The sequence below is a fragment of the Rhinopithecus bieti genome, unplaced genomic scaffold (genome assembly GCF_001698545.2).
Source record: "Rhinopithecus bieti isolate Rb0 unplaced genomic scaffold, ASM169854v2 scaffold_19722, whole genome shotgun sequence".
Lineage (NCBI taxonomy): Eukaryota > Metazoa > Chordata > Mammalia > Primates > Cercopithecidae > Rhinopithecus > Rhinopithecus bieti.
Genome location: NW_016809905.1, coordinates 1139015 through 1150239, shown reverse-complemented (window position 1 = coordinate 1150239; position 11225 = coordinate 1139015). Strand labels below are relative to the sequence as shown.

The window sequence follows — 11225 nt, the reverse complement described above, 5'->3', positions numbered from 1 at the left end:
GGGGAGAGGAGGGGGGCATGGTGCAGGATGGCAATATTTGTTTGGGTTTATTCCCAAATAACCCTGTTCCTTCCACCTTACTCTTTGAGCCTACAGAAGGACGTAAATTTTTTAAAAAGGAAGTAGGCAAGAAAAAAATGGTAGGTGGAAAGGGCTACTGTTAAGGTGAAGAGTTGAGAAGATTCCTAGAGGTGCAAGGAAGTCAAAGCCAGCAATTTCTTGGCATAGGTGCACCTGGAGCATGCTTCACTGTAGCCTCCCAGAGACGGTGCAAGACCTCAGAAATGATGGCTATCATCTCATGTCTAGGGAGGCTGGACCCAAGTACCTGAGGCCTGAGCCTCCCAGGGATTCCAGGGCCTTAAGTTTGACCAGAGAGCAGCAGAAGCACCAGACCTACGGGTATCATGGTGGCTCAGAGACAGACCAAGATAATTTTTTTTAATGTGTAAGAGATATTTCTCTAGTCTAGAGTTTATGTACTAAATTTCATTTATATTACATTAGCATTTATACAACATTTTACACTTCATGTATTTACATCACATAGATTTGATTTTTCCTATACCCATACGAGATTTGGCAGGTGAGAAATTATCCCAGTTGCGGATGGCATACTGAGGCCTATCATGCTCTTCTCATTGTAGGTAACGATACATCTCGAAAGATCTCCAAATCAAAACAAGGTGAGTTTTATCTGCTATTAAACAGAAGGCATGATTTATACTACACACTCTGATAGGTGCTTTATAGTCTTTATCCATTTTAATTCTCAATGAAAAGCTACTCTGTGAAGTAGCTATTACTGTTAGCCCCACTTTATAGGTGAAAACACTGAGGCTTAGAGAGGTTAATTTGCTCAAGATCACACAAGTAGCAAGTGGCCAAGCCAAAATTCAACCCAAATTGTATTATATCAATACCCATGGTCATAAATATGAGAAGCCACGGCTTTGTTATGAATTAATCTTATTGTATTCCTTAGTGCCTCCATTTCCTCACTTATGCATGGGAAATAATAACACATCTGCCTTGCAGAACTGCTGTGATAATTGACTCAAGTCAAGTATTTGAGGAACTATGTATGTAATTACCTAGAATGAAAGCGTTTTGTAAGCAGAGAAGCATACACCTATCAAATTTATTGCTATCAAGCTATATTACTGGCTAGGGTGTCATCTTGGGCAAACCCTTTAGCACTCTGGTCTCAGATTTTTCACCCAGAAATTGAGAGTTTTGGACTAGAAGATCGCTATCTTCTTTCCAGCTCCAATGACTTCAAGTTGAGTAACAAGTTGCAATACTGACATCATGATAGGACCGTAGGGAAACAGGGAATTGACCCACACAGCAAACTGGGCCATGAGATCAGCAGGGACAAAAACTCCATGACAACCATGACACCAGAGAGCAAGTACCTGGCATGCTTTCTGTCTCTAATTGGCTTTTCTCCTTTCATCTCTGCTCTCGGCGGCACATTTAAGAGGATCCCCACGTGAGACCATCTCTCTTGCTGTGAGTGGACAGCCAATTTTGTGGTCAAACATACCCATCTTGGAGTGTGATATGCCCACCTGAAAAATTCCGTTGGAAAAGAAATAGGCAATTTCCACCTTTGGCAAGAACTCTGTCTTCTTGGGGGACCTGGGTCAAGGTCACAGGACAAGACTTGGAACAGTGGATTCTGTATCACCTCAATATCCATGTAATTCTTCCAGTAAGGACACACGTGGAACAGAGTTTATGGTCCTCAGTCTCTCTCAATCTTTAACTCTTCCCTCTTCCTCACTCCACATTCTTTACCTAAAGTTCCTCGTTGGACCCTCTTTCTTCTTACTCAACCTTCTGTAAAAAGAAAAACCTCAAACACAAAATTTCAGGTATTATTCTGGGATGAGGGATGGGTATTGAATTCTTAAGGATGTGACCCTGAACACTGCTATCTTCTTTTTTTTTCACCTGTAAAATGGGGATGTTGGGATGATCTATAGTCAAATATATGTTGTCTATAAAGCCTGAAAGAGGAATCAAAAATGATAATTTACTGAGTTTCAGAGGAATTTCCTAAGATCAAAACCTGCTTGGGTATGTATCCCAGTTTTCTCCACCCCAAGGGCACTTTTAATTTAATTTTTGCCCTTCAGGATTCTGTTTTCAAAATGCTAATAACTGTCTTGATTCTGTTTAAATACATAGCTTTGATTTATGATCTCTGAATAGCAAGAGACACATTGAGTCTTAATGATATGACAGAGTACTCATATATCATGCAATTAGAACTTCTGAAATACTTCAAAATTGCTCCCTGTTGTAATTTTTGGAGACCCTGGGATCTGAAGACACCATCCTGGGCAACACAGATATCAGAAATACCCACTCCAAGCACAAGAAGTGTTGGTTTAAATATTCCTTGTAACCTTCTTGTACATATATTATTCTTTATTTAGCAATGTTTCTGGCTTTACCCGATTTTGTACCCTGCACAACTTTGCAAACTGACCATGTCCTTATTAGATTAGCACTGGATAGGATTTTGATCACCTACGTTCATCTAGTAAAATCTTTAACCAATATTCACATCAATTACCTTTTCCTCTGCAAATTGTCTCAGGAGATGATGAACATACGTAAGAAATTAATCAAAGGTAATGAATGTATCCAGAGTTTTTTCTCTTCTCTAGCTTATCAAATGTCAACAAGGTAAGTTTTCAGGATAAATTTTATCATGAGTAAGAAAAGCAATCCACAATTCCTTGTTCTGTCCTGGAAATGGTAGATTACATAGAGTACATTTAATTATGTCTGCCTGTGTCACCAGAATGTAATACAAAAGTAAAGAGTTTTAGTGCAACCCATTGATCAACAATTTGACTTATTTTCACTGAATTGACCCGTTATATTGGTGTCTGGGGGATACTATCTGTAAGAGCTTATGTTTTGAAAATATTTCCATTAAATCTAACTCACCTCGGGTAACATATCTGAGAAATTGTATTAGAGGGTTTTTTTTATTTTAAATCTTTTTTTAATTTTATTTTATTTTAAGTTCTGGGGTACAAGTGCACGATGTTCAGATTTGCTACAAAGGTAAACGTGTGCCATGGTGGTTTGCTGCGCCTATCAACCCATCACCTAGGTATTAAGCCCAGCATGCATTAGCTATTTTTCCTAAGGCTCTCCCTCCTGCCACTCCACCCTCTGACAGGCCCCAATGTGTGTTGTTCCTCTCCCTGTGTCCATGTGTTCTCATAGTTCAGCTCCCACTTATAAGTGAGAAGATACGGTGTTTGGTTTTCTGTTCCTGCACTAATTTGCTGAGGATAATGACTCTGCATTAGTTTACTGAGGATAATGGCTTCCAGCTCTATCCATGTCCCTGCAAAGGACATGATCCCATTCTTTTTATGGCTATTCTAAGAGTAAACAGAAAGATTTCCAAGTTAATAAACTCATAACAGAAATAATACAAAAATAAGATTTTCTTAGTTTGGCATTCAAACCTGAATGAAAGAACCATTTAATAACGAATGTGTTAAAGAGAAATTTGTTGAGCTCTGCAAATATTAGTATACACAATGCTTAATACTAAGTAACCAAACATCTCTACTCATCTGTGTCCTGTATACAGTCAGCGTTCTCAGCTTGAGGGTACTTGGTGGTAATGGAAGAAAAAGCAGCATCAGGAATTGACAATCCAGCTGCATGGGAGATAACACAATACTACAGGATAGAAAGAAACACAATCATTCGCCAACAATATTCTTTAGTCTGGTTTAGAAATCATCTAATTTAAGAAATAATTTTATTGAGAGCTTCTTAATACTTCAGTACTAGTTCTTTCTTTATTCCCCTTTAAGAGAGATGTGATGATGGGAATGATCCTTGCTAACGTTTCTGAGGTCTTACTGCTTTTGTTTGTTTTGCTTTGTTCTGTTTTGAGACGGAGTCTCACTCTGTCACCCAGGATGGAGTGCAGCGGCATGATATCTCAGCTCACTGCAACCTCCGCCTCCTGGGTTCAAGTGATTCTCCTGCTTCAGCCTCCCGAGTAACTGAGACTACAGGCGTGTGCCACCACGCCTGGCTAATTTTTGTATTTTTAGTAAAGGCGGGGCTTCTCTATGTTAGCCAGGCTGGTCTTGAACTCCTGACCTCAGTCAATTCGCTTACCTCAGCCTCCCAAAGTGCTGGGATTACAGGCCTGAGCCACCGTGCTCGGCCGAGGCCTTATTGTTTTAAGCCCTTTGTGTCACTCCATCCTTGCAACAACCCTATGAGATGGTAATGATTATCAGCTTCCTTTGTAGATGAGACAACTGAGGTACAAAGAGGTTAATCACGTGCTAAACATCACACAGCCAGCAAGTAAGATTCAGAAAAGTCTATTCTCCACATTCTCTCTCTTCTCCCCACCCCTCTCTCTCTTCCGCCCTCCTCCCCCTTTCTCCACCCTATTGGTGATTTTACATTTAATAATATTTTTGTCATAAATGTAGAAGCTGTAGAAAAACAAGATAATACAGATAAGGATAAAGAAAAAAATCAAAATGATTCTATCCATTACTTTTAATGTTTGATATTATAAATGGTTTTTAAGGGGTGTGTGTGTGTGTGTCTGTGTTTGTGAGAGACAGAGAGAGAGGAGAGAGCGGGGGGAGGGAGAGAGAGCTCATCATGCACGCAAAATAGTTCGTAAAAAGCAAATAATTTTCTTCCAGAAAAGTAGAACTACCTTGTACACTCATCAATGGTACATATGAGTGCTCCTTCCTTACTGATTTATACAATATCTTATATATTAAGATAATAATTATATTCTCTTTTTCTGTTTTATCACTGTTTTCCCCCATTCATCAACTGTCTTGCAAATATGCTTTATATAAGGGTTTTTCTGCCATGACCAACTTTTAAATTGCTTTGCCATATTTTTTCTCTTACAATTTCTGTTTTGGTGTTACTTTTCAGGAATATCACTTCCATCCCAAGATTATATAACTGCACATCTATTTATTCCTCAAATACTCTTTTACCTATAGTGAGGCAGGTCTCACAGACCATTTATAGAAGAGTTTGTTCTTTCACTATCAATTGAAAATACTTTTTCATATATAAAATTCTTACCAACACTTACATTGATTTGTGAAATTTTTATTTGTTCTCTGGTACATGTCTGTTATTATAAGAATAATGAATTATCAATGTTCATAATACTTTTTAATATCTGGAAGTTAAAATCCTTTCTAATTATTCATCTTTTTCGAAATAATCTTGGCTATTAGCATTGGTTTGCCCTCTGACCTCAAGAAATGACAGTCTGAGTATGGAACAGAGTGAATGTACATAATCCATGCATACCTTTGGTTGGTGCAATTACTTTTGCACCAACCTAGTACCATAAGTCTGTTGGTAAGCTCTAACTTGCGGATTGTATCTACCAAAAAAAAAAAAAAAAGAAATATCTCTGTATTATTAGAGAATTGAAATATTTACTTTGACCTTTCCTCTAGTTTAAGATCCCTCATAACTTGATGCTGGTTTTCCATTGACCTAGTGTACCCAAAGTCAAGCGAACTGAAGAAAACAATGGCTTATGTGGCTTATATCATCATGGCGCTTGGTGGTTTGACCAGGATGGACACTAGGTCTGAATCTACACCTGCTGAGAGGCAATGATGCCTGGCCATCTACAAAGCTGATGCTGGCTCATGAATCTCCTCAAATTAACCCATGAAAATATTACTTTTCACATTCCTACCCACAGGTACACCTGTCACTCATGGTTATTTGTAAGCAATCCATGATAACAATAGCCAACCTCTGTTGAACCATTGTTGTATACCTAATTGTGTGCTTAGCTTTTGCAAGAATTTTCACTAATAACCTTCCCAGTAACTTGGGAAGTTAGAAGCTTTTATTATCCTTACATTATTATACCATTGTCCTTTTGTGCCTCCGCAGTAAATTAAGCTTAATGTTTTTATGTCACTGGTACAAGTTAATAGAAGAAGTATTGGAACTAAAACTCCAAAGTCTGAACCCTTAGCCACATTACTATGCTGTTTGCCAAATACCCTAAAATCGAGGCAACTGTTGGGGCCAAGAGTGAGCTGCACTAGCTCCTTCTGGAATGCTTTGCATGAAGGCTTCCCTAAGGAGATTTATTCCATAACCTTATTGAACACCCATGTTCTGTCTGCCTGAAAATATTTTCAGAATTTATATTATTAAGGCCAGTTTAGATATGTTATATTGAATACATTTTTATTAAAGTAGGAGAAGTTATTATAAACAGGGGAAGTAATTTTTCCAAAGGATAAAATAAAAAGTATTTTAAATCCACTTAGATAACAATCCAGGACAGGACTGCTGTCCATCAGACATATTTTGGAAGGAGACCATTTAAGCTTTCATAATTTTTTTCTTTTGAGATGGAGTCTCGTTCTGTTGTCCAGGCTGGAGAGCAGTGGCACAATCTCAGTTCACTGTAACCTCAGCCTCCTAGGTTCAAGTGATTCTCCTACCTCCCAAGTAGCTGGGATTACAGGCCTACACAACCACGCCCGGCTAATTTTTGTATTAGTAGAGATGGGGTTTCTCCACGTTGGCAAGGCTGGTTTCAAACTCCTGACCTCAGGTGATCTGCCCACCTCAGCCTCCCAAAGTGCTAGAATTACAGGCATGAGCCACCGCACCTGAACTAAGCTTTCATAATTTTAAAGCAACAGTTATATAATTAATCATCAGAGGTATTTTTTAAGAAAAACGATTACCTTAATTAGCGATCTTTACCTTATACATAATACTCTCACCATTTCTATAGCATATATTTTTTAAATTACCAGTCAACTTTTTAAATATATTTTTTAATTATCATGATACTCCATGAATTAATCAAGAACCTGAAGCATTGTGCAGGTACATGCTGACAATTCAAGAAGAAAAGTTGGGGTCTTTCCATCAGAAGAGTGAAACATTTCTCTTTTTCCAGTGCTTGTTGGAGGAACAGACGTACACATATGAAGATGGTAATGTTATCACTTCACCTGAGTTAGCAATCCATTCTCTTGTCTCCTTTCTGATATTAGGAGCACCGAGCCAATGACTAGGGGAGGAAATATTACAGAAATCACATATTTCGTCCTGCTGGGATTCTCAGATTTTCCCAGGATCATAACAGTGCTCTTCACTACATTCCTGGTGATCTACATTACATCTCTGGCCTGGAACCTGTCCCTCATTGTTTTAATAAGGATGGATTCTCACCTCCATACACCCATGTATTTCTTCCTCAGTAACCTGTCCTTCATAGATGTCTGCTATATCAGCTCCACAGTCCCCAAGATGCTCTCCAACTTCTTACAGGAAGAGCAAACTATCACTTTTGTTGGTTGTATTATTCAGTACTTTATCTTTTCAACAATGGGACTGAGTGAGTCTTGTCTCATGACGGCCATGGCTTATGATCGTTATGCCGCCATTTGTAATCCCCTGCTCTATTCATCCATCATGTCACCCACCCTCTGTGTTTGGATAGTACTGGGAGCCTACATGACTGGCCTCACTGCTTCTTTATCCCAAATTGGTGCTTTGCTTCAACTCCACTTCTGTGGGTCTAATGTCATCAGACATTTCTTCTGTGATATGCCCCAACTGTTAATCTTGTCCTGTACTGACACTTTCTTTGTACAGGTCATGACTGCTATATTAACCATGTTCTTTGGGATAGCAAGTGCCCTAGTTATCATGATCTCCTATGGCTATATTGGCATCTCCATCATGAAGATCACTTCAGCTAAAGGCAGGTCTAAGGCATTCAACACCTGTGCTTCTCATCTAACAGCTGTTTCCCTCTTCTATACATCAGGAATCTTTGTCTATTTGAGTTCCAGCTCTGGAGGTTCTTCCAGCTTTGACAGATTTGCATCAGTTTTCTACACCGTGGTCATTCCCATGTTAAATCCCTTGATTTACAGTTTGAGGAACAAAGAAATTAAAGATGCCTTGAAGAGGTTGCAAAAGAGAAGGTGCTGCTGAATTTACAGATTCTGAGACTTCTGCCAGATATGTCCCATCAGAATCCCCTTCGCCCACAAAACATCATCATGAATGGACTAACAAAAATCATACTCCCTACTGCCTTTGGACAAAGAAGGCTTGATTTGATGCAGAAAATATGCCAATATGGACCAACGGGTGACTTGATGCCACAGACATCAGGATCTTTAGGTCCTGGAGGTTCATTATTTTTATCCTACATCAGGTGTGGCCTCATCATTTATTAATCTATCCAAAAGTATTTGTGAAACAACAAGATTTAGAAATCTTTTGTTTCTTTTGGCTTCTCAGATCAAAGATGGTTCAATGTTAGGACTTTGCCACTAGAGAAATGAGGCCTGGCACAGACCCCCAGGAGTTTAGAAACATCATCTCCCATATATGCTGATACAGCATAATAAAGACATGGTGGTAACCATTGACTATTCTGTTTCTGGACAGGAGAGAATAAACAGACAGAGGGGTTCTGCCACTGGAAAGGGAAAAAAAGCAATATATTGGCCTAGTTGTGTCTTTAAGAAAGAGCAGCCTGAGATAGCTGCAGATTGCCTAAGACCTCTCTCAGCACTAATCATCTAATACATTTTTGGCAATTTCCTTGCCTACACCAGCTGTAGCATAAGGAAGAAGGAGGTGATTTTAATCATGAAGTGGGATAGAAACAAGGATATGGTCCCTCCAATGACATGTACTTTTGAGTCTGATGATTTGATTTCTTGTATCTAGAGTATAGTGGGAAATTATAATGGAGATGATATTTAACGTTCACAGCCAATAGTAATATCTGATACTGTGGGACTCAAACCTTCCTTTTTCTCCCCCATTAAATTTAGAAAATTTACTCTTGACTGGGTAACTATTGAATCCAGGAGAGATGAAAGAAACATGAGTCAAAAGTATCACAGTCAAGCTCAACCTAGACAAGCTAACCTGCAGTCATGTTCGGAGAAGTCATGCATTTAAGCCTACTCTACACTAGCCAGTCCCAGCTGATCTCCAGGTGATCTGAGGAGATGTGAATGACAATAAATGAATGTCGCAGTCAGCACTGGATTTTGTGATTTGTTATACAGCAGTAGTTAACCAATATACTTCGTAATTTAAAATTAAAAATTTTCTCCTAGACCAAACTGCCTGGCTTCAAATTCAGGCTCTTCCACTCCCAAGCTGTGTGATGCTGGGCAAGCCACATAATCTTTTGTGCCTCAGCTTTCTCATTTGTAAAATTGAGGTATTATATATCTATTTTGGAGTTGTTTAGGATGATTGAACTGATACTTATTGAAAACTCAGAATAGGGACCCCAGCATATAATAAACGCTATTCATGAGTCATGTATTATTATTTATTGAGTGCTTTCTATGTTCAAAGAATTTAAATGGCTTCAGTTGAGCTACGTTTTATTGTTATACCGACTTCATAGATGAATAAACTGAAGCCAGAGGAATTAAGAAACACAGTTAGTAAGCGAAGGGTGGGAATCCAAACTAACACTGCAGGTATCAAAGCCTCCTCCCTTCTTCAATACCCCTTAATGTGTAAGGTGCCAAATTGCTTATTAATATACAAGGTAAACACGAATAAAATAAAGCATTATTTGTGAGATGCAGCCAATGCTAATATCAGAAGTAACAATCTTCTGAAAAGCAATACAATAAAGTAACAAAGGTGTTAATTGGGAAAAAAAATTGAAAAAAGAATGCCAATTCAAACCTTAAGAAAACTAGGGGAGCAGTGGGCAAGATGGCTGACCAGAAGCAGCTGGTGTGTGTAGCTGTCATGGAAAGGAACACAAGGGGTGAGCATTAGGTCTTTGCAACCCTCAAGTCAAGAGATCTCCTTGTGAACCCACTCCACCAGGGCTTTCAGTCTTAAGTCTACCACACAGAGCTATGTCGAGTCTTGCCAGAGCAGCCACTCAGTCATGCATGGAGACTTCAGAGCCTTAGATACTTGGGCTTTCTGGTAAAAGTAGCTGCAGCTCCAGCAAAGTTGGAGGTTAGACTCCTGTATATACCCCTAGGAAAGAGGCTGAATCCAGGGAGCTTAGCAGCAACTACCCACAGGCCCCCCTTCCATGGCACCTCACAAGATAAGATCCACTGGCTTGGAATTCCAGCCAGCTACCAGTAGTGGCATTGCACCTCCCTAAGAAGGAGCTCAAAGGGAAGAGCTGGGCTGTCGTCTTTGCTGTTCAGATGCCTTAACTGTTCCGGACTTTGGGCTTTGAAGAATCCGAGCTGACCCAGGGTGGAAGAGAACCCCCAGCCTAGCACAGCACAGCTGCTCTACCCAAACATAGCCAGACTATGCTTTAGGTGGGTGTCCAATCCCATTCCTCCTCACTGGGCAGGACTTCCCAACTGGGGCCTGCAGCCACCCCCACCGAGCTCTCCAGTTGGCAAAGATTTGAATTTTCCCTGAGATGGCACTCCCAAAGGGAGAAGAGGGTTACCATCTTTGCTGTTTTGGTGACTTAGCAACTCCAGCCTTTGGGCTTCAAAGTGTCTGAGGCGACTGGAGACTGAAGTAGACCCCCAACACAGCACAGCTGTTCTACCAAAATGTGGCCAGACTACTTTTGTAAGTGGTTCCTGATCCTGTTCCTCCTCACTGGGTGGAACCTCTCAACTAAGGTCTCCAGCCACTTCCTACAGCTGCTTTGGGACCAGAAAAATGTGCATACCTCCCTCAGAAAAAGCTCTCAGAGGAAGGGACAGGCCACTATCTTTGCTGTTTCATAGCCTTCACTGGTGACACCTCCAGGTTCTGGGAAATCTGAGGTGACTAGGTGCTGGAGCAGGCCCCAAGCATATAACAGCAGCCCTATCAATGGAAAAGTGGCCAGAATGTTACGTAGGTTTCCATTCCCATATCTTCTCACCAGGAAGATCCTCAGGCCTGGGCCTCCAGCCACCCCCAGCAGAGCTATCAAGCCAGTACCAAATCAGCAACTCCCTAGACAGAGCTTCCAGAGTCAACTGAAAGCTTCTATGCCACTGCCTCTGCAGCAGAACTGCCCTGGACACCCTCAGACTAATGAAGGAGCAAAGACACTAAGTTCTTTATCCACACCTCTAACAATCTGCAGTCAACCCAAAGAGAAGAGGCTGGTCTGTCTCCCACGGGTCCCACACATCCCCCACCACTCATCACCAGACAGAGAACCC

The 11225-nt window shown here is 40.3% G+C and overlaps 1 protein-coding gene across 4 annotated transcripts in view; it reads left to right on the top strand.

Annotated features, from left to right (window-relative positions):
• The window catches only part of OR5AN1 (olfactory receptor family 5 subfamily AN member 1), a 23917-nt gene extending 14834 nt beyond the window's left edge, over window positions 1-9083 (top strand). Inside the window, exons 2-4 of one of the 4 annotated variants that reach the window (XR_001888932.1) lie at window positions 648-686; window positions 5552-5761; window positions 8889-9083. Coding sequence is in view for 1 of the 4 variants with exons in the window: in XM_017890784.1 (XP_017746273.1) it covers window positions 7099-8034 (936 nt within the window). In the remaining 3 variants the exon portion in view is untranslated. Of the gene's footprint in view, window positions 1-647; window positions 687-1484; window positions 1522-2578; window positions 2646-5551; window positions 5762-7057; window positions 8227-8888 lie in introns of those variants that run through there. The other 3 variants (XR_001888933.1, XR_001888934.1, XM_017890784.1) reach the window with 3 other exon arrangements.
• The last annotated feature ends 2142 nt before the right edge of the window (window positions 9084-11225 follow it).